This window comes from Dipodomys ordii, unplaced genomic scaffold, assembly GCF_000151885.1.
Source record: "Dipodomys ordii isolate 6190 unplaced genomic scaffold, Dord_2.0 Scaffold15, whole genome shotgun sequence".
NCBI classification, from domain to species: domain Eukaryota; kingdom Metazoa; phylum Chordata; class Mammalia; order Rodentia; family Heteromyidae; genus Dipodomys; species Dipodomys ordii.
This window is the reverse complement of record NW_012267231.1, coordinates 2,491,982-2,517,895: the sequence shown is the minus strand read 5'-3', so window position 1 is coordinate 2,517,895 and position 25,914 is coordinate 2,491,982. Positions and strand designations below refer to the sequence as shown.

The window sequence follows — 25,914 nt, the reverse complement described above, 5'->3', positions numbered from 1 at the left end:
GGGGGGGGGGGGGGGGGGGGGGGGGAGACTGTCGCAGAAGCAGTCACGAGGTGCTAAGAGTCCAGAACCCATGTCTCTCTTCCTCCACATAAGATGGAGGCCTGGCTTCCTGTCTCACATCCCCACTCTCTCCTCCATCTCTTCCAATCCACCTGCCACACGAGTGAATCGCTCCACTTGTTTCCCTGCCTGAGAATGGTATAACAGTGTCTGTGTCACATGTGTGTGGGAATCGGTGCGTCATCTGACAGGATATTGACCCCCAGCTTTCTTCCTTCCCTTGTGAAGGCTGCCATTGCCTTGAACTTTTCCCTGCCTCCACCTGCTGTCCTCTTATCTGGGACCCCCTCCACCTCCCCCACTTGTCGATGCTGACAGAAGGTTGTACCCCAGCTGCTTCCCTGGTTCTAGCAGCTGAGAGATATCCTAATGCACTTCAGAGAAAGAGAGGGATGGTCAGAGCCGGGGGGGGGGTCTCTTGCAGCCAGAGGAAGAGACAACAAGGTCTTAGGGGACCAACTGGACATGGAGGAAGCTTCACACAGGACAGCGCCCCGTCCTGACTGCTATGCTGTTCTGCCTCTGGCCCTGTCTTCCCTCCTCGGCTGGTCCTCACAGCCCGGGCAGAACATAGACAGCACACAGGGGCCTCGTGCACATCCGGGCCTCCCTCCTTCCCAGCCCCTCCCCCATGGGTCAGCCAGAGGCTCTGGCATTGCTGTCTGGCTCTTCTCCCTAGAGGCCGCCCCAACCCCACCCTACCCCTGCTCTGTACCACTGCTTTAGCACATTGGCTTCCTCCCCACCCCACCCCTGCCCAGCGCTTCCCGGCTCCTCTAATGGCTCTAATGGACACCAGAGAACACAGCTCTCCCGAATCAGGACAGCCGCCCCCAGCTCCCACCCTGCCCACTGGCCTGACCTATTGCTGCTGCTGCTGTTGCCGCCGTTGCTGCCGCTGCCACTGCAAGTCCTGGTGCAGGCTGGGAATCCAAGTGCATGCTGGGATTTCCAACCGCTGCTCCATGACTCTTGGGTTTAATTGGAAACAGTTGTGCGCTGGGAGCTCACCATTTCTAACCCCTGGCGTGCGCCCCACGGAAGGACTCCAGGGCGAGAGAGGGGTGCAGAGCAACGAAGAGGAGGAGAGCTTCGTGAAATGTCCACAGAACAAACCCAACTCTGACCGGGAAGTATTATCTACCTACCCAAGCTTGAGGACCCAGTGGGAAGCTCTCTAGCTTCTCCCAACACAGGCCTACTTAACCCTGAGGAGGAGCGGAATCAGATTCCAGAACATGCATAGATTCAGAGGTTCCGTTCTCCACAGGGGGGGAGGGGGTAGACACAGCTGCTGCATGCACCTGCAGAGACCCCGCCGACACGCCACAGGCTCCCGAAGACCAGCAGGGCTTGGCAATGCAGCGTACCGTGAGCCAGGAGACCCCGGTGACTGCAGTCTCTGCATCCCTCCTCCCCAGCAACGGGCTCTGCACGCCACTTATCATCATGTTCCCAGGAAAAGGAGCCCAACCCCAGCAGGAGTTCCAGAGTTCAAATGGCAAGAGGAGAAGAAGAGGGCCCCGGGGCACCTGGTTTCTCGGAAAAGGCACAAGAAGACCCGATTCCGAGAGTCTGTTCTCACCTCGGCTAATTCAAAAGTTGAAGAAGTCCTTCCAGAACACCAGAAGAACAGGAAAGAGGAGACTTCCTGAGAAGAGGAGGCGGGTAGCACCCGCCTGCATCCCAGACTGGTAGGGCCAGGTTCACAAATTACAGCCCCCTGGCTGGGCTGGGCCTCTACAAAAGCCCAGCTCACTGGAGAATAGTCCTGACTCCATTTCTGCGGGACAGGCTAGCGTCTGATTTACTGAAGGCAACGCTGTCGGCAAGCCAGGAGTCTCACGCCAATACCCCACGTGTTATTCCCCATGGATCTGAACTCTGCAGACCACCACCTGGCCTTGACTTCCCCCAGCCCCGGCCTGCCTCACCCTTCCTCGCCCAGCCCTGTGTCCCCAGCCAGTCATAGCTTCTTGACGTAGCTCCTGAGAAGGCACCCAACGCTCGTTCTCACAAAAAGGCATCCTCTGATTCCAGAATTTACCAGCTCTCTTCGAAACTTTGGCTCCAAGACTCCAAACTGGCCGATGAAGAATCACATCTGAAGCCGGGCTACTTTGGGAGGCTGAGATCGGAGGATGGCGGTTCAAAACCAGCCCAGGCAGGAAAGTCCATGAGATTCTCCTCTCCTATGAGCCACCGGAAAACCAGAAGTGGCGCTGTGGCTCCAAGCGGTACAGTGCTAGGTTTGAGCAAAAGAACTCGAGGACAGCGCCCAGGACCCAAGTTCAAGCCCCACGACCGCCATCACCAACACCAATACATCTGGGTCCTTGAGTCTGCATTCCAAGATGGCGGTGGTGATGCAGCAGCAGCAGCAGCAGCAGCAGCAGCAAAGGTCCACAGGAAAACCAGCCTGTCCCCTCCCCGGGCCCAGGAGAGATCAGAGCTGGCCACCCACAAGGCGCCCACCAGGCTGGCGGCTGGCGGGGAGCTAATGGCGGCCCTTGGTTTCTTGCAGACGTGGATGAATGCCTGTCAAGCCCTTGTGTGAATGGAGCCACCTGTGTGGACGCCGGCGCCTCTTTCACATGCTTATGCCTTCCCAGCTACCGAGGGGACCGGTGTGAGATCGGTACGGCCCGGCCGGCTTCAGCTAATGTCACTAACACGTGCGCCCCGTCCCCCCGCCGCCCCTCCCTTCTAGACGCACGCAGGCGCAGGCGCTCGGCCCCCCGCTGGGCCCCAGGTCCATCCAGACAGCCCCCCAGGGGCCCCCGGTGTGAGGTCTGCCCCCACGGAGTTCCACTCTCCATCCTGCTCCTCCCCTTACCACCCTTCCTCTTGGGCACCGGCTGACTACAGGAGAGACTCACCGGCTCGGCCACTGTGAGAGATGGGGCCCTGGGAAATCTCTAAACCGCTAACCTCCTCTGGGACGGGGCTTTCCGGTGCCACCAAGCCGGGTGTGTGCGTGTGGCTCCGGGCGCAGCCGGTTTTGTGTGTCTGTCTGGATGAAGCTGGGTCAGGAACATGGCCTGCCTGCCACATGGCTTGGGAGGCCTTGGTGGCCCTTCCGTGGCCCCTCCAGGGGCGCCCTCCCCCTTCTCCTGGGGCCAGGACCGCTGCGGGCCACCTTCCCTCCCCGTCACCTGCCTCGCAGCCCAGCGGCCTCTCCCCGACAGCCAGGCGGGCGCAGCACCCTGTGGCAGGGGTGAAGCTGTCCCCCGCTGCCAGGGCCTCGGGCCCCGCGGCTGGGCCTGTCAGGGACGAGCCTGCGGACCTGTCGCCGTGGCAACAGCCTGCGGGGGGGCAGGGGGAGACACTTGCGTGTTGGCCCACACACAACCCCAGCGTCAGGGGCTCGAAGCCCTGTTCAGCCAACTGGACTCTCAGAAAGTTCCAGAAAGCACAGCTGAGACTCCCAGGAAAGCTAAGCTCCCTTTGTGCGTGGACAATGTGGGGAGAGAGTTAGAGCACACATCTCTGGCGAAGGGTCTTCAGGATTCTAGAAGGAAAGGCCTGCACCCCCCATCCCCTCCCCCGGTCCCTTGTAGCCCACCAACCCCCACCCCACCCCCTGTGAGACCCCATGCAACTAGTGTTCGGGGGAGGGGGGGATCTCGGCTGGGAGTAGCTACCAGGGCCTTCCTCCCACAGTGCCAAAGCTACAGGGGGGTACGGGGTGGGAAGATCTAGAAAGATCTGAAGTAGTCTGGAAAGGTCTGGAATGTCCAGGCTCTGGGAGAATCAGCAGGATGGGGGAGGGGAGGGGGCCGTACAGACTCCGCACCCCTACAGAGCAGAGAGAGAAAGAGAGGGAGAGAGGACGGTGCCACAGCTACCCGGCTGGCTCTTGGCTGCCAGCAGCACGTGGCCATACGTCCGCTCCCGTCACGCCGCGGCCTCCTTCTTGAGGCTCCAGCCTCCCTGCAGGCCTGTCTGTCCCCAGTCCCCGCGTGGCCCCCGCTGTGGCCCGGCCTGCCCAGTGAACCCAGCCCCCATGGGCCCTGGCGTTGGCCCGGGCCCCCCCCCAGACTTGTGCTTCGCCCCTTGGGGAGGGCACAGGCGGCCACGGCGGAGGCCCGGCCTCCTGTCTTCCCTCTTCTCTCCTCTCAACCTGGCCACACGCCCACCCACAGGGGCCGGGGCTTCGTTCCTGGGACAGCCAGACTATGGGGGGCTCACCCAGGGGTGGGGCTGCCGTTCACAGCCCCTCCCTGAACCCCAGAGAGTACTGCCTGGAGGCCCGAGGGGAGAGGGGGCCTTGGACCCCCCCCCCGTCCAGAGCTGTGCCAACCGCTAGCTTCCATCGTGGAAACAGGAGTCCTGACTTTTATCACCTGCCCACCTGCCGGGTCCCACAGTGTGCTGGCCCTGAGTTAGGAGGCGGTGCCCGTGAGTGAGCTGTCCCCAGCATGTCCCCGCCGCTGCCCCCACCCTACCCCGGGGTCTGCCCCTTCTGCAGATGACAGGCGGCCTCACAAAGTCAGAAGCTCCTCCCCCTCAACCAGTCTGCCAATCGAAAGACCAGATGGCAGACCTCCCACAGGGTCCCAGCTCCAGCCTGGAGCCCCCAGCCTTCCCAGGACCCCGTGCGGATGGAGCTGTGGTTTCAAGGATCCGTGGGCAGATTTCATTCCCGGCCCTGCCCGGCCTGCCACAGACACAGCTCCCCTCCTCCCAGATGCCACAATCACTGAGCCTCGTTCGGCCTTGGGTCTCAACGCTTCCCGCCAGTCCTGCTGTGCTCTGCCAGCCTCCCGGGCAGGCATGGCAGGAGGAAGGCTGCATCCGGGTCCCTGTCATTTCCTAGACACCAACAGGAAACGGAAGTTCCCAGGGCCAGGCTTCACTGCCTTTGGAAACAGGCCTCAGGCTCAGGCCTGTCATCCTAGCTACTCAGGAGGCTGAGATCTGACGATCACGGTTCAAAGCCAGCCCAGGCAGGAAAGTCCGTGAGAGTCTTATCATCTCCAATTCACCATCAAAAAAAGCCAGAAGGAGAGCTAGCTATGGCTCAAGTGGTAGAACACCAACTTTAAGCAAAATAAAAGCTCAGGGACAGCGCCCAGACACTCTGCTTACCTGTCCCTCATCTCCAGAGCATGGCATTTGCAGAGGGCTGAGGGGACCCCTCCCCCAGCCGGCCTCCGGCCCCCAATCCGAGCCCCTGCCCTGTGTTACAGACCAGGAGGTGTGTGAGGAAGGCTGGACCAAGTTCCAAGGTCACTGCTACCGCCACTTCCCCGACCGCGAGACCTGGGTGGATGCGGAGAGGCGGTGTCGCGAGCTGCAGGCTCACCTGAGCAGCGTGCTCACTCAGGAGGAGCAGGAGTTCGTCAACAGTGAGTGTGGCCGCGGGGCGGGGGGGGGGGGGCTGAGGCTGCTGAACGGGCACAATCAGCAGACTGGAGCTGGGTGTGGTGGCTCTCGTCTGTAATCCCAACCACTCGGGAGGCTGAGATCTGGAGGAGCCTGGTTCAAAACCAACGTGGGCAAGAAATATGGCAGACCAGAAGTAGAGGTGTGTCTCAGGTGGTAGAGCACCAGCCTTGCTCCATGCTGGAGTGCTTACCTAGTATGCCCAAAGCCCTGGTTTCCAGCATTATGAGAAAAAATGAAATTAGCAGATTAAAGCCAGGCACTGGTGGCTCATGCCTGTAATCCTAGCTACTCAGGGGGCTAAAATCTGAGGATCACAGGCAGGAAAGCACCGGAGACTCTTATCTCCAATACACGACTCAGAAAAAGCCAGAAGTGGTGCTGTGGCTCAAGTGGTAGCACGCTAAGCCTTTAGCAGAAGCAGCTTGGGGACAGTGCCCAGGCCCTGAGTTCAAGGCCCAGGAGTGGAAAAAAAGAAAAACAGATTGGACCCAGAAAGGCCGCAGGGCCAGGGCGCAGGTGTGGAGAGCTCAGCCCCAGGCTTGGAGTTCCGAAGAAAAGCTAGAGTCTTCAGGGCCAGGGGTCATGGCAGCTCGAGGCGGGGGCACACCACCCCCTTCCCCTCGATCCCCACATTTCCAACGGCCTCCCTCACCCCCCAGGAGTCCAACACCAACCCCCACTGCCTTCCCTCTGCAGAAAACGCCCAGGACTACCAGTGGGTCGGCCTGAATGACAGGACCATTGAAGGGGACTTCCGCTGGTCAGATGGACACCCCCTGGTGAGTTCAGTGGCCACCCAGAGGAGAGGGAGGGGGGAGCACGCCCCCCTTTCCCCCAGCCACACACATTCAGACCTGGCAAAATGCTTACTAAGCCGGGTGGCTGTGGGGAGGGAGCCCAGATGGCAGGGAAGAAAATGGGGTCTCACCCGCAGCATCCTCCAGGTCCACAGGGCAGACAGGTGCAAAGCAAAATGGACGGCGGGTGCCTGGTGCACGCGGCACGGGGTGGATTCCCGCCCGGGATCCCAGCTCCCGGCAGCCCGGGGTGTGCAGCCAGCTTTCCCCCTAGAACCCACATTCTACCAACCCTCCCCCCCCCCGCCCCGCCGGCAGCCTTCACGCTAGCCGGCCCGCCCCTCCTCACCCCTTCCCCTCTGCCGCCCCCAGCAATTCGAGAAGTGGCGTCCCAACCAGCCGGACAACTTCTTCGCCGCGGGCGAGGACTGCGTGGTGATGATCTGGCACGAGGCGGGCGAGTGGAATGACGTGCCCTGCAACTACCACCTGCCCTTCACCTGCAAGAAGGGCACGGGTGAGCGGCTCCCAGGGAGGCCATCTGGGCAGAGGCCCCGTTCTGCGGCTTCCAGAACCCTAGCCCCCCAGTACTCGCGGCCTGGAGACCCCCAGAACCCTAGCCCCCAGTATCTGCGGCCCGGAGACCCCCAGCGGTTCCTGGGGTGGGGGGCCTCTCTCGCTCTGGGGTTTTTTTTGGGGGGGTCAGTCGTGGGGCCTGAACTCTGGGCCTGGGCGCTGTCCCTCAGCTCTTCAGCTCAAGGCCAGTGCTCTACCTCTTGAGCCACAGCGCCACTTCTACTTTTCTGGTGGCTCATGGGAGATAAGAGTCTCATGGACTTTCCTGCCCCAGGCTGACTTTGAATCATGATCCTCAGACCTCAGCCTCCTGAGTAGCTAGAGTTACAGGCGTGAGCACCGGTGCTCGGCTCGTCTCCAGATTCTTAGCCCTGGGTTTGCCCCCGGCAGTCAGAGCTCAGCGGGGCCCCAGCCCGCCCGGGTGGTCCAGGCCCCTCTCCATTGCTGTCTGCCCCCCAGTGGCCTGCGGTGCGCCCCCCGCGGTGGAACATGCCAGGACCCTGGGCCAGAAGAGAGACCGGTACGAGATCAACTCCTTGGTGCGGTACCAGTGCACCGACGGCTTCGTCCAGCGCCACGTGCCCACCATCCGCTGCCAGCCCAGCGGGTACTGGGAGGAGCCGCGTGTCACCTGCACAGACAGTGAGCACCGGCCCCGGGGGTGGCGCCTGTCCCCGGGGAACCATGGCAGTGGCTGCGTGCCCACAGGAGCCCCCACCCCGTGCCATCCTGGGGTCACGGAGGGGGGAGGAGGCGGCACAAGTCCCCAGCCTGCAGCCACTTGGTCTGAGCAGGTTCCGGATTCAAAGACAAGTCCAAGAGGGGAGGGCCCCCACTTCCCCACGATTCACCCCAATTTCTCCCCCCCCCCCGCTTCATCCCAGCCACCACCTACAAGAGCAAACGGCAGAAGCGGAGCTGGCGGCCGACAGCCCGGCACAGCCTGCCCAGGGCAGCGCACTGAGAGAAGCTTCCAGAACATTGTCGTACCCAGGATGCTGAGCCCAGGGGCCTCCCCCACCCAGACAGCATCCTCTCCCGGTTGCTTCTTGTCTTATAAGGAATCCCATTAAAGAAGGAAACACGAAATCCGACATCGCGTATGCCCACCCCACCGCCATGCCCCCCAAAACTGCATCTAATTTGTCCCCCCACCAAAAGCCAAAGCCAAGCAAATTCACTGTTAACCCAGAGACTGGGGTGAGAGAAATTCTGCAGTCTGTCCATCCGTCCATCCGCCCACCGTGCCTTTCCAAGAACCAGCACAGGGACAGGAGAGCAGGGAGGGGTTAAGTTAAATAAAGAAGATTATTTTTTTGTTCCCGGACTTCACCCCAGCCCCATTGGGTCGGTCTTTGTTTGCCCGCCCCCCCACCCCCCACCCCCCCCCCCCCTGGGAGAGCGAGGGGGAAGGGGAGGGGTCCAGGGGAGAGGGCGGGGCAAAACCCACCAGACTCCAGGGGACCCCAGTTGAATGTGCTAGACAAAGGGAACCAGTTGGGCCGCACGGGGCCCATGGCAGGCCAGGCCTGGGGCGGGCGGGGGCCGCTGGCTGGCAGCCGTCAGAGGGGTGTGGGCCGCCCGGGGGGGTCCTCCCTCGGAGCCCCTATTCCAGCTCCTGCCACCTTGGAGGGGTCTCCCCTCCCTCCCTCCCTGCCTCCCTCCCTCCCTCCCTCTCTCAGCAGGGCTGGGTAAGGCCACTTCCTCCCCGGGGAGGTCTCCACCCCCCTTCCCCGGGACAGTGCAGGCACCAGTGTTCCATGCACCTATTTATATTTTTGGAAAACTAAAGATTATGATAATTATAAATAATAAAGACATTGGAGGAGATCTCTCTCTTTTTCTTTTTTTTTTTTTTAAGGAAAAGAACACCATGACCTGGCTCCTCCCCGGGGGGGGGGGGGACACATGGTTTTGATCAGAGCACCCAGCCTGGGGTGTGACTCCTGTGGGCTCTGCTGTGTGTGGCGTACGCTACAGCGTCGGAGGCCTGAGCCCGTGAGTCCGTGCGCAAGTGTGTGCAATCACACGTGTTGGTGCCTGTGTATAAGTCAAGGAGGGGGAGTGCAAAGCTGGATTTACAAGTGAGCCGGCTGTCCACAAGAGCTGGGTGCGGTAGTGCATGCCTGGAATCCCAGAACTTGGGAGCTTGAGACCCGAGTGGAGCTTCACCGCGAGACCCCGTCTCAAAAGCGCAACAGAAGCAACGGAGAGAGCTCTCCGACCACCACCCACCTGGCTCGCCCACCTGAGAGGAGGCAGAGGGTAAACGGAGGCCAAAGCGGGGAAGTCGGAAAGACAAGGCGCTGAGAGCAAGGAGCCCTGCTTAGTCCTGTTGGAGGCCAAGGGGTTCTCCCGCCTCCCATGACACCGCGCTGGGCTTTGCACACGCGCACACACTCTTACACGCGGGTGGCTCAGCTTCCCAGCACTGACCAGGCCGTCCGTGAAGCCAGGGACGGCGGCTGAGGGAGACAGAGGCGGACGGAGGCCGGGCTGGGGGAAGAGACGCAGCAACGTTTATTTCCAGGAAAGACACACACGCGCCAGGCCGCACCCCAAACGGGACAACAAAACCCAGACTCCCCAGGAGCAGAAGAGGAGGAGGGGAGGGCCGGGCTCACCCCCACGCCTCACCCCTGCGGGCAGCGTCGCGCACAGCACGGAGCAGCCCTCTCGGAGCCTCTGGGCACTGGTGGCCCGCGCCAGTCCTCCTAGCTACTCAGGAGGCCGAGAGCGGAGGATCGCAATGCAGTTGAAGGCCCGGCTGGGGCAGGAGAGTCTGTGAGAGTCTCGTCTCCGTGACCCACCAGAAAGCGGGCAGTGGCGCTATGGTACAGCGCTCGCCTTGAGCACAAAAGTCCAGGCCCTGGGTTCAAGCCCACGCGCGCACAAACAAAAGGGAAGGCGCCTGGCCAGCTTGGCCACAGTGGACACGGCAGGACCGGCCCTGAGGGTGCGGGAAGCCGAAGCTCTGGACCCCAGGCTCGGGAGCCCGCAGTCGGGGCAGGGTGAGCGACGGGGTCGTCTGCCAGCCGGCCCGCAGTACCGTCGTCCAGGCCGCCGGACGTCCAAGAGGCAAAGAGCTGGCCCACCCTGTCTGTGCAGGCGCCCATCTTCCCGGCAGGCCTCCCTGGCCTCCGTCAGGGTCAGCGTTCTGGGGTGCTCCAGGTAGTACACCCGCCCTGAGGGAATGTGGGGTGTACGGTGGGGGCAGCCGGAGCAGGCCGGGCCTGCACGATGCCTGTGCCAGGCAGGCCATGACGGCTGAGACCAGAGAGCCACCCCGCGGTGGACATCTACAGCGACTATGGGGGGGTAACCTTCCCTTAGGGTAACACCCCAGTTACCACAAGAGGCAAATTAGCTCTAGAGAAAGAACATTAAACCGACCCCCTCTCCAGTCACAGGCTGGGAGATGCTATCCCCTCTCTAGTACCTGCCACAGCCCCTCCTCCCGGAGGGTGATGAATGGTCTGGGGTTCCCCCTAGGGGTGGAATCACTCCAGGCCGGTCCCCACCAAACCGAGGGCCACCAGGGCCGCAGGACTCACCCCTGAGGGCCGGGGCGAAGCAGAAGACGTCGAAGTGGTGCAGGCGTCCCTAGCTGCGCAAGCCGGGGGCCAGGCCCGGGCCCCCGCAGGGCGGCCAGGACAGCATGATGGGGTACTGCGTGGGCGCCTCCCACAGCCAGCCCATGCTGCACCCGTCCAGCCCCGCCTCCCAGGCCCAGAAGAGCTGCTGGAAGGAAGCCACCCTGGCAGACCTCCTGGGCCTCGAGGAACGTGAGCCGGTAGCGCCCCCGTGAGGACTGGCAGGGAAAGACCACGCCTGGAAGGGAGGCAGGAGGGCGGTGGAGGGTGGGGGGGGGAGAGGCCTGTCTACCACTGGTCTGTTGCCTGCAGGGGCCCTGCAGGCTCTGAGCCTGCGTCCGGGAGCCAGGCCCTGGCTTGTTAAGATAGTTAGGCCAGTCAGCAGGTGTCCCAGCCTGGCGAACTCACAGCGCAGCTGCAGAACCTGGGCAAAGGGCAGGCGATTGTCTCCAAGAGCCAGCACCTGCCTCCCAGGTCCTCAGCCAACAACTGAGACGGGGCCTGAGACCTAGGACCCCCCTGCCCCCCCCCACTCCTGCAAAGGGCTCCCGCCAGCCCCTCCCCACCACTCAAGGCCTCCTCCAGACCCAGGAACTCCAGGCAGACTGGCACTTCCTTCCTGCGGGCCCAGCGCAACCCCCCATGCTCCCCTCACCCCACCCCCCAATCGGCAGGAAATTCAGTTTGGCTTTTTCGAACCGTTCTGGAATTTTCCTCTTTCTGGGCTGGTGTTTGAATTTCCAGGTTGACTGAATGGGTCCAGACTGATGGGATTGCCAGACCCACCGGCCGGAGCTGCGCTCGTGTGGTTACTAATGTGGTCGTTTCTTAGGAAAATGCAATGGTTTTCCATGGGAGACGCCCAGCGTCAGGGAAAGACAGAGCTGTGGGGGGAAGGGAGGTAGGGGGGGCACAGGCAGCGGCCTCCCCCCTCCCTCCCCCCTCCTCCCTCCTGGCGGCCCAGTCTGGTGCTCAACCATTGGAGCCATGTCCCCAGCTACTTTTTTGTTTTAATCTTTTTTTAAGTACAGTCTTACATGTCAGCCTTCAACCCTTATCCTCCTACCTATGACCTCCCAGCTCCTGGATAACTAGGACTAGAACCGTGGAGCCGCCATGCCCAGCTAGCGGGTGGAGATGGGAGTCTTGCTAATGTTTTGCCTGAGCTGGCCTCACACGGTGATCCTCCCCACCCAGTAGCTGGGACCACAGACCCAAGCCACCACCCCTGGCCGGGTCTGGGTCTTCCCTCCGGGCCTCTCCTCACCCCGTGCCCGGTCAGGGCCTCACGGCGAAGCTCCAGCTCCAGCAGGCCACTCTGGCCCTCCAGCCCGTCCGTGGCCTCACCGCGGTAGCGCCCCGAGTCCTCCCGGGGCTCCAGAGAGACCTCCCGCACCGCGTCCTGCCACAGTCCTGCTCCGCCTTGGTAGGCCCCGAAGGAGTGCTGCCTGTGGCCGGTGGCAGCCAGCACATCGTGCTCAGAGGCCCGGGGCTCCGACAGCTCCCACCATTTGACACGCACGGGCCTGGCTCGTAGCAATAACGGCAGTGCAGGGTCACCCGGGCCCCTGGATGGGTGAACAGGGTCCCCTCAGGGGTCTCCACTACTGAAGAGGCCTGAGGGAGAGGCGGGGGAACAGGTGGGGGCTGCTGCACAGGGTCGCATCTGCAAGGCCCTCCCAAGCCCTAGCCCGAGGCCCAGGTGCTGTGCCCCGCCCAGGTGCAGGGAGAGGTGACAGCTGTTCCCCAGGGACGCTGCTCGGGTCTCTGTATGCCTGGATCAGTGTATGTGGGAACCTGCCCAGGTTACCCTCCCCTTCCCCCCCCCCGCCCTGGGGGCGGCCTCTACCATTCCTACTGGCCTCACCACACACTCTGCTCACCTGCCAGGGCCCACGGAGGCCGGCCGGCCTCCCAACAAGAGCCACCAATGGCAGGACCAGGAGACACCGAGCACTCTCTTAACGCCTGCCACGGGCTCACGGGCTCTGGATCTGTACATCTCCTGCCCAACGCCACCCAGCTGGTGGCGGGGTTGACCTTCAGGTCCACGTTATGTGGCTGTGGAACGTGTCACTGAAGCCTGTCTTTAAGTAGCGGGGTGGGAGCTGGGCACCCATGGCTCACGCCTGTAATCCTAGCTGCTCAGGAGGCTGAGATCTGAGGATCACAGTTCAAAGCCAGCCCAGGCAGGAAAGTCCGTGAAACTCTTATCTCCAATAAACCACCAGAAAGCTGGAAGTGGCACTGTAGCTCAAGTGGTAGAGCACTCACCTTGAGCTGAAGAGCTGAGAGACAGCGCCCAGGCCCAGAGTTCAGGCCCCACGACCCACAAAAAAAAAAAAAGGAGAATGTGGGGGCCGGGCACCCATGGCTCACGCCTGTCATCCTGGCTGCTCAGGAGGCTGAGATCTGAGGATCTCAGTTCCAAGCCAGCCCAGGCAGGAAAGCCTGTGAGACCCTCATCTCCACTCCTAGAAAACGTTGGAAGTGGCACTTTGGCTGCAAGTGGTATAGAGCGCTAGTCTTGAGCAGAAGAGTTCACGAACAGCGCCCAGGCCCTGAGTTCAAGCCCTACGACTGATAACAGAAAGGAAAAGAGGCAGAGTGTGGAGAAAAGCTTAAAAAAGTCGAAAGCTGCGGGCTGGGAAGGTGGCTCAGTGGTAGAGCGCTTGCCTTGCATGCCTGAGGCCCTGGGTTCGATTCCTCGGTACCACATAAGCAGAAAAAGCTGCAAGTGGCGCTGTGGCTCAAGTGGTAGAGTGCTAGCCTTGAGCTGAAGAGCTGAGGGACAGTGTCCAGGCCCGGAGTTCAGGCCTCATGACCGGACCCAAAAAAAAGTCTTAAGCCATCCGCAGGGGACCCTGGGCCCCCACATCTCAAGGCAAGGCCCAGATAGGGAAGGGGCCGCTGCCCCCACCCCAGCCCAGACCCCACACCTCACAGCAGGAGGCCGGGACTCACCGGCGCCAGGGCTGCCGCCCAGGTCCCAGCCTGGGGTGCCGCTGTAGCAGAAGCCATTGTGGAAGGACAAGCCGGAGGCGCAGGCCTGTGGGGACAGCGGCAGGGGCAGCAGCACCCGACAGGCAGGCGACTGTGTCACGGCCAAGTCGGAATCCTGGGAAGGCGGACTCCCCGGAGGAATTAACCACGGAGGAGAGGAAAACGCAGCAGGTTTGACGGGGAGAGGTCTCGAGACCAGACTGGATTGGAAAAAATAGCAGGTGCATTGTGTGTGTGTCAAAATAAGTCCCGCCCTGAGAAACGTGTGCGTTCCAGAAGTGTCTGCGGGGAGGGTCGAGAGGTGGAACTTGCTTTTTACCTAACGGGACGCGTAGTTCTCAAGTCAAGGTCAAAATTTCAGCCAGGTGCCGTGCTGTGCATCTTTAATCCCAGCTACACAGGTGTTAGCGGGAGGAGGATCTAGAGGCCAAGGCCGCCAGGGCCGAGGGAGTTAGCCAGACACTATCTCAAAAACAAAACACAAGCTGGAGGCAGGTGGCTCACGCCAAAAGTTGTAGCTTCTCGGGGGGCTGAGGTGTGAGGATGGCACTTCAAAGCCAGCCAAAGCAGAAAAATCTGAGAGTGTTATTTCCAATTCACCACCAGAAAGGCAGAAAGGGAGCTGTGATCTGAGTGGTAGAGCACTGGCCTTGAGCAAAAAACAAAATAATAATAATAATGTAAAAGCAGCACCTAGGCCCTGAGTTCAAACCCTAAGACGCGCACACACACACACACACCTACCTGAGCCAGGCTGGGGGTGTGCATGGTAATGTTTGTACCGAGCATGTGCAAAGCCCTGATTCCTCCCCAATGCCCAGGTGAAAATCAGTGTTCCACTTGCTGGGACAGGTGCTCTACCCCTTGAGCCACATCCCGAGGATTTTCTGCTATCTTTTTTTTTTTCATGATAAGTACTACTTGTATCTTTTCTATTACAGACATTCTATACTTCTTTTTAGAAGCATAAAAGCTACAGAGAAATATACAAAAATATTATAAACAGCCAGGCACTGGTGGCTCACGCCTGTAATCCTAGCTACTCAGGAGGCTGAGATCTGAGGATCGTGGTTCAAAGCCAGCCCAGGCAGGAAAGACCGTGAGACTCCTATCTCCAATAAACCACCAGAAAACCGGAAGTGGCGCTGTAGCTCAAGTGGTAGAGTGCTCACCTTGAGCTGAAGAGCTGAGGGACAGCGCCCAGGCCCAGAGTTCAAGCCCCACGACCGACAAAAAAAAAAAATTATAAACATAGTGTTAGCACCTTTAACTCACTTGCTTTCTATCTTATGGTTGTTTTTTTGTCGGTCATGGGGCTTGAACTCTGTGCTAGCACTCTACCACTTGAGCCACAGCGCCACTTCTGGCTTTTTCTGCTTATGTGGTGCTGAGGAATGGAACCCAGGGCCTCATGCACGCGAGGCAAGCGCTCTACCGCTGAGCCACCTGCCCAGCCCCTCTATCTTATTTTTAAACAGTGGACAAAGGTGTGTCGCCCTCCTGGTGGACCCCTTAGGACAGAAGCAGGCCCAGTAGACACCTCTTCACAGCTGGGGAAACTGAGGCAAGGACATTGCCTCCCCACCAGGCAAGCGCTGGGCTGGGGGCAAGGGAGGGGAGGGCCACACGCGGCGCAAAGCCCCCGCACCCGCGGGCACCCGTGTCTCGCTAGGACAAGGACTCGGCGTGGCTGCCAGGAGCTCCACGGGGTCACGGCCAGCAGGGTCACCGAATCCCACACCCCGTATGGCTCATGCCCCAACTCGGTGCCCTGGGTCCCTCCACCTGGCCCAGGAGACCCCCGAGCAGTAAGGCGGGACTGTCAGACCCTGGACCCCCGGCCCCAGCTGTGTACCCAGCACCCCGCCAGCTCCTTGGCTCCCCACGGGGGTCTTGCATGGCGGGAGGAAGCACACGCTCCCCCCTGAACCCCCCCCCCGCTCCCCCGGCCCCTTAAAGGAACACACACCTCTCCCACCAGGGCAGCGTTGGCAGTCAGTGCCACCCCCAGACCCTGCCCTGCCCTGCCTGCAGCCACATCTGGGGGGCGGAGTTGAGGGGAGGAGTGAGGACTGGGGTCCCCGAGCTCGGGCCCTCATGCAGGGCTCTCCACAGCCACTTCTTGGGGACCGGGGCCTCTCTTTGGCAGGAGGGTGGACAGCGACCCGCTGGTCTCTCAGAAGAGTAACTCATGGGAGGCCCTCAGCCTGTGTTGGGGGCAAGGTCAAGGGTCACGAGGCGCAGGGCATCCTCCTCACCCCTCCTCCAGACAGTCGTGCCCGTCTGTCTGTCTGTCTCTCTGGCTATTCGTCACACAGCCAGGAGCCAAGCAGAGCTGACCTTCAGTGGACTACGGGGGGGGGACCTACCAGAGGGCCCGAGGCCTCTCTGCGGGGAGCCGCGCTGACCGCCCTGGGCCAGTCTATGCCGGCACAGATGATGGCGTTAATCAGCCAGGACGCCAGCCGGGGCTTGGGCCGATGTCTGTGTCCCTTCTGTGGAAGGGGCTGGCTAGTGTCCCTCTGTGGAACTGATCTTATCATTTACACTCTCCGGGAGTTTCAGGACATTGCTCCAAGTTGCTCAGAGACAAGATTTGAACTCGGGTTGTCTGACTTGAGGCTTGGAGCTCCTAATCACCCCAACATTCTGAAACCAGGAGCAAAGAGTCTGGCCGGGCACCAGGGGCTCACGCCTGCAACCCTAGCTATTCAGGAGGCTGAGATTCGAGGATCCTGGTTCAAAACCAGTTTTGGGGGTGGGGGGGGGAGAGGGGAGGAGGAAAGTCTAAGAGTTTCATCTCCGATGAACCAGTAAGTGGTGCTGTGGCTCAGAGTAGCAGAAACACTAGTCTTGAGCAAAAGAGCTCAGGGACAAAGCGCAGGCCCTGAGTTCAAGCCCCACAACCGACCCAAAAAATACATGGGCAGAGGTGCAGGTGGCAGCGAGGTCCACGCTAGCCCCGGACTTAGGTCAGGAAAAGCAAACCTGGGGGTGATGGACCAAGATGAGGGGATTCACGCCAGGGACCAAACACTTCTGGCTTTGAGGCAGCAGCAGGGAGCCTGGGCGGCCTGGCGTGGCCAGCCCCCGGGTTCCTGGGGCCTGTGATCCCCGCCCACCAAAACACCCTGGGAGACAAACCGGGGAGCCGGTGACGGGAGACTCAGGACTCCAGGTCTGGCCAGCCTCAGTGAACTGATGGGGGGGGCAGCCGAGAGGCATGCTGGGAAGGATGCTGGTCCCCAAGGGGGCTAGAGCAGGGGCGGGGCTGGGGTGGGAGGGAGGAACAAGCGTCCCAGGAGGGAGGGAGGCCCCTGGGTGAGTGGCCGCCTGCGTGGCTCCTTCCGGCTGCTGCCTCCAGCCCTGCCCAGCGGGGCACTGGCGCCAGGCGCTGGCCGAGGACGCCCGCCGCCCTTCCACCGCCCGTGTGCCTCAGTTTCATCGGGGTCCAACCTGAAGATGGGGTGTTTTCATTCACCCCTTTCCCAGCCCGCGAGTGTCCCCTCAAGCCACCGCCACGGGGGCAGGGAGCCGGCCGGGGTGCCCGCCAGGGAACCCCTGCCCCCCAGCCCTGCACCCTGCCCGCCTCCTCCAGCCAGCAGCAGCCCGCTCTGCCCGCCAAGGGGCCCCACGGCCGGGCAGGCACCGGGAGCCAGACCCCATTTCCACGCGCGCATGTACACACATGCACACACACACGCCAGGCCCCTGGCGTGAACACGCCCCAGTGCTTGGTTTCTTCAGAGCCTGCGGCATGGGGCCCCCGGGGTCCTTGGGGCACCCCGCGCCCGGTGGGGGCAGCTGCAGGCCCGGGAGGTGAGTCAGGGGCTTTGCCAGCCAAGAAGGAGCGCGCACGGCTCAGGAGGGTAGAAATGTATTTCCAGAAATGCCCACGGGCCCTGCGGTGTGCAGCCAGCAGCGCTGGGCTGCCAGTCCCGGGGCATCGCCTTGGCCCCCAGAGACCCCCGCCCGCCCCGGGGCAGGGCCACGCAGCCAGGCCGGCCACCCAGGACCGGGGACATCGTGTGCAGAGAAGCCGGGGAGACCCGAGGCCCCCCGAGAGCCAGGCCAGGAGCTGGGGCGGGGCGGGAGGGACAGGCACCCCTCCTTGTCGGTGCCAGGCCCGCCCTTCTCCCGGGTTCCTGAGAAAATGGATGGCAGGGGGCTGGTGTAGGCATTTGTCAGGGTGGGCAGGAGAGAGAAGGAGGGAGGAAGGGAGGGAGGGAAGGCAAGGTCCCCCCCTCTCCAGACCCCAGCCCCTGCAGTTACAGGAGGGCTGGGCAGGCAGCAGGCCACACAACTCAGCAGGGCTGGGAGAGGACAGTCAGCAAGACCCCATCTCAACAAACAGGTCAGGTTTGGCTTCACACCCCTCCTGCGGCCGCTAGCAGCCCAGCAGCTCCAGGCGCAGGGTGATCCGGTTATGCCAGGCCACGGGCAGGACCCGCACGTAGCGGGCCGTGAAGGGCGTCTCCAACACGTTCTTCTTGTGGGAGTAGTTGTCCAAGTTGCCAGGGAAGACCTGGGGGGGGGGGAACGGGTGGTGTCAGGCGAGTCCGGGCACCCCCGGCCCCGCCCCCGGGCACCCCGACACGCCCACCTTGCTCTCCGTGGCCCCGGCCTCCCTGTACTCGGTCCAGACCTCGCCGTCATCACTGTAGGCCACCTTGTAGGCGGCCACGTACTGGATGTGGCCGAAGTCACGGGCCCCCTGGGTGACGATGCCCGTCACCTGCTTCTGGGAGCCCAGGTCCACCTGTGGGGGAAACAGACACGCCGTCGGTCGCTGCGGGAAGCCGGGGGGCCGCCCTGGGCCTCAGTGTTCCTCATCTGCAAAGTGGGCGTAAAGCTGCTGCGATCCCAGCACTGGAGAGGCTGGGGAAGGAGGACTGCGGGCCAGAGGCCAGCCTGTGCACACAGGGAGGCTTCCCCTGCAAAACGCAAGGGCTGGGGCAGGCTGGGAAGGCGGCTCAGTGGTAGAGCGCTAGCCCTGCACGCACAAGGCCCTGGGTTCAATTCCTCAGCACCACATGAGCAAAAAGAAAAAAGCCGGAAGTGGCGCTGTGGTTCAAGTGGTAGAGCGCTAGCCTTGAGCTGAGGAGCTGAGGGACAGCGCCCAGGCCCAGAGTTCACGGCACGTACACACAGCTGAGCAAGTGGGAAGAGGAGACAGTCATGGAGAACACGGCTCTTTCTGAGGGCTCCTGGGGTCCGGCAGCCCCCCCCGCCCCCCCCAGGCCCGGCCCGTGCCCGGCCGGCTCCAGCACTACCCACCTGCAACCACTCGTTGGCACCGTTGCCCTGGGCGGTCCAGGCGTTGATCTTGCCCTGCCGGTCCAGCCGCGCGTAGAAGGGGTACCAGCCGAAGGCGCGCAGGCCCAGCGTCTTGTAGCTGCTGGAGGCCGTGAGCTGCCTGTCCGGGATGCTGCCGTCCTTCAGGCCCAGCGGTCCCGAGCACCCTGCTGCCAGAGAGACCGTCCGGCCCCGCTCCCCGCCCCCACCCCGCCCCGACACCTTCCTTGACTGCTGAGGCTTGAACTCGGGGCCTCACGCCCTCGACTCTTTTGCTCCTGGCTGCTGCTCTGCCACGCCAGCCACGCCTCCAGTTCTGGCTTTTTGCAGCTTATCTGGAAATAAGCGTCTGGCAGATCTGTCTGCCCAGGCTGACTCTAAACCACAAGCCTTGGATCTCAGCCTCCTGAGCACCTAACCACCACCGATACTCCTGTGGACACTCCCCCCAGCCCCCCACCCATGCTCAAGAAAACCTCACTCCTGACCTTATCTGAACACGCAGGACTGTTGACATCACAAATCCCAGACAGGACAAGACAGACATTCCAAAGAGGATCTTACACTCAGGTGTGTAAAAACCGTAACCCCCCAGCATGCCGGCCCCCCTGCGTTCTCCGACCCCTGCGGTGTAAGCAGAGCCTCTCTGCAGCCATGACCAAAGCCTGCCCCGCCCCGCCCCGCCCAGCTCTCTGCCCTCTTTCTCTCCTTTCTTAGCCACTGCCTGGGCTCCCTGAAATCTGCACCAGTTCTGCCCCGTGCCAGCTGAGTGCACAGCCGGCCATGGGTGCCTCAGTCCCCCGGGGTCTTCCAGAAACAAACACACAGCCCTGCTTCTAGACGTCTAAGGCTGGAAGTATGATTTTGTTTTTTCTTTGTTGGTCCCGGGGCTTGAACTCAGGGCCTGGGCGCGGTCCCTGACCTTCTTGTGTTCAAGGCGAGCACTCTACCACTTGAGCCACAGCGCAAGTTCTGGCTTTTTCTGAGTGGTTTATTGGAGACAAGTCTCATGGACTTTCCAGCCCAGGCTGGCTTCGAACCTCCATCGTCAGAGCTCAGCCTCCTGAGTAGCTGGGATGACGGGCGTGAGCCGCCAGCGCCCGGCTGGAAGTCTGATTTTCTAGGAGGGCGTTATACTGCTGGCCCATAGCACTCATGGCCCACCACGGTGAGCTGTCTGCTGGGCTTGGGCCCCAGCAAGCTTCCTTCCATCCTCCATCAAGTCTCAGGACCTTTGCACCTGCCAATTCTGCACCTGGAAAGCGCTCTCCAGGCTGTTCAATACCTTCCCAGGGCTTCGTCCAAGCTCCCCCCCCAAGGCCAGTCCACAAAACAGTGCCCTGCCTGTGCTGAGCGGGGTGCAGAGCTCTCAGACCTTCCGTTTGCTCCTAATCTGGATGGAGTGGCCTCCCTTACCAGAATGCAAATCCCAGGAGGTCAGCGGTCCCAAGGGGCGGGCTTTCAGTTAACTAGTTAATCGGTCCCCAATGGATTTCTGGAACACTGGACCTAAGCCGCGCCCATGGTCACGCCCACAGCCATGAGGTGCACGCACTCACCCGCCCCTGCACACACTGCGGTCCCTGGCGCTGACCAGCAGGTGGCACTGTGGCTTCAAGGGAAAAACAACTCAGTTCAAGGGGGAAAAGTTCCAGAGGGCTTGGGCCCAGCCAAGCACCCAACGCGCAGCTCTCCTGGTGAGGCAGAAAAACCTGTCCCTTCCTGGTCTGCAGAGGCAGCAAGAAGAACCAGCGCCGAGTCGCACCAGGCTGGTCTTGACTGGGCTGCGTGCTGGGCTCGGAGCTCAGGATCTACCCCACGCTCCTCACGCCGTACCGTGGAGCTGGGACCTCTCACTCATCCACCTGCTCTCGCCCAAATTTACCTGTGAGTCCTGCAGGCTCATCTGCACAGTACAGACGGGTTCCCTGCCGTCGGCAAGCTCACCCTCAGAAAAACACAACTAACTGCCGCCCCAGGAACCAAGCTGAGGGGAGGGAGAATACTTGGAAAACCAGCCAGGCTTGGCGACTCATGCCTGTAAGCCTAGCTACTTCAAGGCGGAGATCTGGAGGGCTGCAGTTCAAGGCCAGTCCAGGCAGAAAACTCTAAGGTCAACTCCAGTAAACCAGCAAAAAAAAAAACTGGACTAGAAGCATGGCTCAAGTGGTAGAGTACCAGCCATGCACAAGAAAGCCAAACGCAAGCTTGAGGCCTGAGGTCAAGAGCCCTGGTAGAAGCACAAAAAGGAAAAAAGAAAACTCTCCCTCACCAAGCAGACTGCCCAGGAAAGGGGCAAGCCGCCCCATGTGTGCGCGTGTGAGTGCATGCGTGTATGTGTCCTGGGTGGGTTAGGACCCCCATGTGTGCATGTGTGTACATGTGTGTGCGTGCGCATGTGTGTATGTGTTCCTGTGTGCACGCGCGTCCTGGGTGGCTCAGGACCCCCGGGCACCACGCATGGTGGAGGCGAGGCTCAGAGAGGCGCGCCCATTCTCACCATTCAACTCGCAGCCCAGGAGCTCGAAGCGGAGGGTGCAGCCGCGGCGGCAGGCCACGGGAAAGAGGCGCACGAACTGCGTCTCCAGCGGGGTCTTGAACATGTTGATCTTCAGGCTGTCATTGTCCATGTTGCCCTCGAACTCCTGAGGAGAGAGGGGGCTGGGCTGGAGGCGCAGCTCGGGGGCCGAGCGGGCCCCATTCCGGGAGCTTCTTCGGGGCCTTGGAGGCGGACCAGCACCAAGCTCTCCTCCGCTCACCGCCCTGGCCATCACGGGAGCAGCCCAGGCATACACCTCGCAGGGCCACCCCCTTACAACCCCAGAGGGCAGTGCCCATCCGGAAAGGCACGGTGGTCGCCCAAGGACGCGGCCCCCAACACCTGTACTGCCCATGCCTCGTGCGCAGTATGCCGCTCCGAAGACCCAGAACGCAGGCCAGCGCCACCCTGCTCCCAACCTCTCCGGTGTCATCACTAGGCCGAGCCCAGGGCAATCACCCAGATTGCTTCCAGAAACCAGAGAAGCTCGCTTCGTGGCCACCCACCCAGAATGCTTTGCCTCACCGGGGGTCCCTGGGGGGGGCGTTGCTGACCCTGGGACCCTTCTCCAGGCCCCTCACGGACTACCTTGTCTCCAGTCCCCTCTTCATTCTGGATGAACTGGAACCTGCGTCCGTCCAGGCTGTAGGCCACCTTGAAGGCCTTCAGATACTCGGAAGTCCCCGCGCGGCTGGCGCCCTGCGTCACCACGCCGGTCACCCGCATCTTCCGGAGCAGATTCACCTGGACGGGGCGGGGGGGGGGGTGGAATGTGGTCCTCATCTCCTGGGTCCTTCAACCCCAGATGGAGAGGGACAGCCAGAGGGGCAGCTGGACACACTCCCTGGCGGGGGTAACCTCACCCCTCCCTGGGGGCTGCCTCTCTTCCAGGCCTCTCCCTTTGGGTGGGAAAGCACAAGGGGCCAGATCCCATGGGTACAGATGGGAGCCCTCCTCCGCTGAGTGTCCCCTTCTCCTGACGCTCTGCTGTGGTCCCCCCAGGCCCGGAGGCCGCCCCCTCGCCCTGCCCAGGCTGCCTGGGCTCTGCGTACCTGGATCCAGGGTTTCTTGTCGTAGTTGCTGGCGGTCCAGGCGTTGACCAGGCCGCTGCGCCGCAGGCGGGCCAGCTCGGGGCCCCAGCGCTGCAGGCCCAGGAAGCCCAGGTGCACGGAAGAGGCGGAGAGCTGCGCGTCGCCGATGGAGCCCCCCTCCATGCCCAGCGGCGTGGCGCAGGTCGAGGGGGACTGGGCGGCCAGGTGGCCCCCTTGCCGGTTCCAGGGCTCCGCTGGGGACAGAGCAGAGGGGCCTCTGGTGGGGATCCGGGCCAGGGGCCCCCTCCGATCCTCTCTTTGGGAGTGGGGCCCGGCCAGCTGGGCACCGAAGCCCTGATGCAGCAGCAACGCATGCAAAGCGTGTCCGGAGTTGGCGGGCACAGCCTGGGCCAGAGCTGATCCCACCCCGCTCTCCGGGGCCCCTCCCACATCCTCTGCCCTGTCCTCGGCCCACCAGCCACCCGTGACGGCGTGGCGCAGGTGGGCGCACGTCCAATGGGACAAGGGCCCAAGTGTGGGACCAACGGGTGGCTCCGGGGAAATGGAAGTGGCCACAAGCCAGAGGGACTGTGAGCGCCCCGGGCCACGGCCCGCCCCTCAGGCCCTGGCCATCCAGCCTGGCGCGGCCTGGCGGACCCCAGGCCCAGAGCTGGGGAAGAAAGGCCGAGGGGATAATTCCTGCTCAGACCCCCCCCCCAAAATGAGCTTGGTCTACCTGACCCCACCGCACTCCACTAGTCTTGAAACACAGCTTGGCAGACACAGCCCCAGACCCAGCCTCCCTCCACCCAGCCTCCATAAAGCCACAGGTCCACCTTGGGCCAGGGCCGACGCAGCGAGCTGGGGATGAAGAACGTGTGTGTGTGTGTGTGTGTGTGTGTGTGTGTGTGTGTGTGTCGCAGCGAGCTTTGGATGAAGAACGTGTGTGTGTGTGTGTGTGTGTGTGTGTGTGTGTGCCCGTGGGCGCGGGGAAACAGCAGGCCCGCCACCTCGGGGTCACCCGAACCCCACCCTGCCCCGTGACATCAGGCCGGGCCCGCAGTCCCAGGGGAGGCGTGCAGGCAAACGCGGGGTGGAGGGACGGGGGACCCTTCTCCCCACCCTTCTCCCAGTCCCCCCAGGACCCCCTGCGCCCAGCCAGGGTCCCCCCCACCCCCATAAGCACTCACGGGTCTCGCAGTGGGTGCCCGAGTAGCCCCGCGGGCACCGGCACACGTACGAGGTGAACACGTCCCCTCGGAGATCATCCCGGGCCACCTGGCACTCTGCGTCGTGGTGACAGGGGTTCGGGGAGCAGGGACCTGGAGACGAGGAGGAGACGGGCAGGTGAGGGGCGCTCCCCCGTCCCCCAGCCTGCCTGCTGAGGCCACGGCCACGGGAAGTCACTCAGAAGCAAGGGGTCTCCTGGGAAGGGGAGCTGGGGACGGCGGGGATCTGGGAGGCGGCGCAGGCCTGGCCCTGGCAGGGCCCCTACCTGTCTCCGTCTCATTGCAGGTGAGGCCCGTGAAGCCGTCGGGACAGAGGCAGTAGAAGAAAGGGGTGCCCTCGTGGCCGGTCAAGCAGGTCCCGCCGTGCAGGCACAGACTGGGGTCACAGAAGTCCCCTGCAAGGCAGCGCAGACCTGTCAGCACCCCCCCCGCACCCCGCCCGAGAGGCGGCACCCTCACAAGGCGGGAGGCAGCCGGAAGGAGGACGGCCAGCTGGCGGACGACACGGGACCACTGTCGGGAGCCCACAGACCAGAGGACACGGGAGCTGGGTCTAAAAGACAGACTGGGGGCGGGGCCGGGCTGAGGAAGGAGGAACATTCTGGAGAAAAACAGACACATGGGAAGCAGAGCCTATGAGAGAATGGTGGGCTGAGGCCAGGGCAGGGGGCCTCTGGGAAGGACAAGTTCAGAGTGCAAATCCTGCAGACAGGTAGGAGGGATCCACTCAGAGCTCACTACCGGATTCACCCCCTCCGATCATAGCTTTGCTCCTCCCTGGGCCACCCCAGCACAATCAAGAAAACACACACACACACACACACACACACACACACACACACTCCCTGGGTGTGAGTAGGAAGCCTGCCCCATCCTGGGAGGGAAGGGTGAAAAGCTCACCTGCAGAGAAGGGGTGGGGGGGGGCAGGGTGGCCGCCACCCAGCCCCCTAGGGAATGGGGACAGGAGGTCAGGAGGAAGGAGACAAGCAGAACTTGAGAGCCACCTCCAACAGTGGCTAAGGGGGCGGAGGGGGGGGGGAACCAAGGCTTCCAGGTTCTCCAAGGTTTGGAGAACATAGGACAGGCTGTGTGGTGTCATTGCCCTCAAACCCCGTCCCATCCCCGTGCCCAAATAGGAGCCCCCCCCCAGAAGCCCACCTCCCCTCTCCTGCTGGACCCCAGACCCTTGATCTGGGGTTCAACCAGTGAGCAGCAAGCAGCCTTCAGGTGGGCAGGCCCTGAGGAGGGCCCCCCCTGGCTGGTCTTAGCACCCCAGAGCCCACACCAAGGCTGACAGGGGCTGAGACAGGGGCCACATGCTCCCCCCCCACCGCCCACCCCATCACCATCCTGGGCTGGAAGCAGGTCCCCATGTCCCCACGTCCCCATGTCCCTCAGGCAAGCCGCACTAATGAGGATGGGCCGGTAAGATCCCCGCCCCCCTGCCCAGGCCAGGGGCCTGGGGAGCTTAAGGCAGCTCCCAGAGAGCTATTAGTCACTGACTTTAAATAGCAGGTTAATCCCTCCCCCGACCTGGCAGACCTCAGACAGCGCCTAGGCTGAGGCCCAACCAGGGCTCCAGCGCAAAGGCACGCTCTCTCTCCAGGGACAACAAACAGCCCCCAGGGAAAAGGGAAGAGGGAAACTTGTCCTCCATCCCCGGGGCCTGGACAGACTTGGTGGGGGGTGGGGGCCTGGCACAGATGGGGGGCAGGGCATCTGGGAGGGGACAGACCCCAGGCTTCCCAACTCAGCTCAACCCCCCTGCCTCCCCTCCTCCCCTCCAGAATCCGCACTGGGGTTTCAGGGCCTGGTGCAGGCAGAGGGGTGGGGAGGGGGCAGGGCCGTGGACACCCCCGGCATCTTTCCGGGGTGGCCGTGAGGACAGGCAGGCTTCGACTTGAACGGGGTGCAGAGCTGGGTCCTGCTGCGCCCTCTCTGGCGCTGCCCACTGCAGCGAGGCCCAGCTGTCCGCGGGTCCGGACCCTGCCTGGCGGCTCCCCAAGGTCCTACCTGCCCCGGGGCTGCCCCTCGCCGACCCCAGCCCCCCGGCCAGCGCCACGGGGTCAGAGGTGGGGGGAAGCCCCGAATCTTCCAGATGGGGTCCAACGGCCTCATTTCACAGACAGGAAAAGAGAGGTCCGGCCTTTGTGGTGTGTGAGGCTCGTGTGGGTCCCGACCCTGCCCGCAGCGGGGCCTCGCTGTCGCCCCCCTCCCTCCCTCCCCCGCCTCCTCCTCCCCCCCAGGCTGGACGAGAGATGCCCCGCCCCGTGGGATTGGGGGGGTGGGAGGTGCCCGCCCCGTGGGGGGGAGGGGGGAGGCGCCCACCCCGTGGGAGGGAGGGCGGAAGTGCCCGCCCCGTGGGAGGAGCCCGCCCCGTGGGATTGGGAGGGTGGGAGG

General features: G+C 62.8%; 3 protein-coding genes across 5 annotated transcripts in view; 1 reads left to right on the top strand and 2 right to left on the bottom strand.

Annotated features, from left to right (window-relative positions):
- The window catches only part of Acan (aggrecan), a 24,139-nt gene extending 15,947 nt beyond the window's left edge, over window positions 1-8,192 (top strand). The window contains exons 12-17 of the mRNA XM_013012008.1: window positions 2,585-2,698; window positions 5,253-5,411; window positions 6,148-6,230; window positions 6,621-6,765; window positions 7,284-7,466; window positions 7,709-8,192. Coding sequence (XP_012867462.1) covers window positions 2,585-2,698; window positions 5,253-5,411; window positions 6,148-6,230; window positions 6,621-6,765; window positions 7,284-7,466; window positions 7,709-7,788 — 764 coding nt within the window. The 3' untranslated portion in view covers window positions 7,789-8,192. The remainder of the gene's footprint in view (window positions 1-2,584; window positions 2,699-5,252; window positions 5,412-6,147; window positions 6,231-6,620; window positions 6,766-7,283; window positions 7,467-7,708) is intronic.
- An 818-nt stretch (window positions 8,193-9,010) lies between these two features.
- Window positions 9,011-14,188, bottom strand: Hapln3 (hyaluronan and proteoglycan link protein 3). The gene is given in 9 exon segments (XM_013011879.1): window positions 9,011-9,072; window positions 9,874-9,937; window positions 9,939-10,009; window positions 10,379-10,581; window positions 10,583-10,655; window positions 11,708-11,941; window positions 11,944-12,034; window positions 13,362-13,535; window positions 14,165-14,188. Coding segments are annotated over 9 exon segments (996 nt in total).
- A 3,093-nt stretch (window positions 14,189-17,281) lies between these two features.
- Mfge8 (milk fat globule-EGF factor 8 protein) overlaps window positions 17,282-25,914 on the bottom strand; it is a 9,415-nt gene continuing 782 nt past the window's right edge. The window contains exons 2-9 of one of the 3 annotated variants that reach the window (XM_013012153.1): window positions 23,781-23,909; window positions 23,476-23,607; window positions 22,307-22,539; window positions 21,843-21,998; window positions 21,216-21,360; window positions 18,698-18,885; window positions 18,024-18,179; window positions 17,282-17,945 (exon numbers count right to left, since the gene is read on the bottom strand). In XM_013012153.1, coding sequence (XP_012867607.1) covers window positions 17,808-17,945; window positions 18,024-18,179; window positions 18,698-18,885; window positions 21,216-21,360; window positions 21,843-21,998; window positions 22,307-22,539; window positions 23,476-23,607; window positions 23,781-23,909 — 1,277 coding nt within the window. In that variant the 3' untranslated portion in view covers window positions 17,282-17,807. The remainder of the gene's footprint in view (window positions 17,946-18,023; window positions 18,180-18,697; window positions 18,886-21,215; window positions 21,361-21,842; window positions 21,999-22,306; window positions 22,540-23,475; window positions 23,608-23,780; window positions 23,910-25,914) is intronic. The other 2 variants (XM_013012154.1, XM_013012155.1) reach the window with 2 other exon arrangements.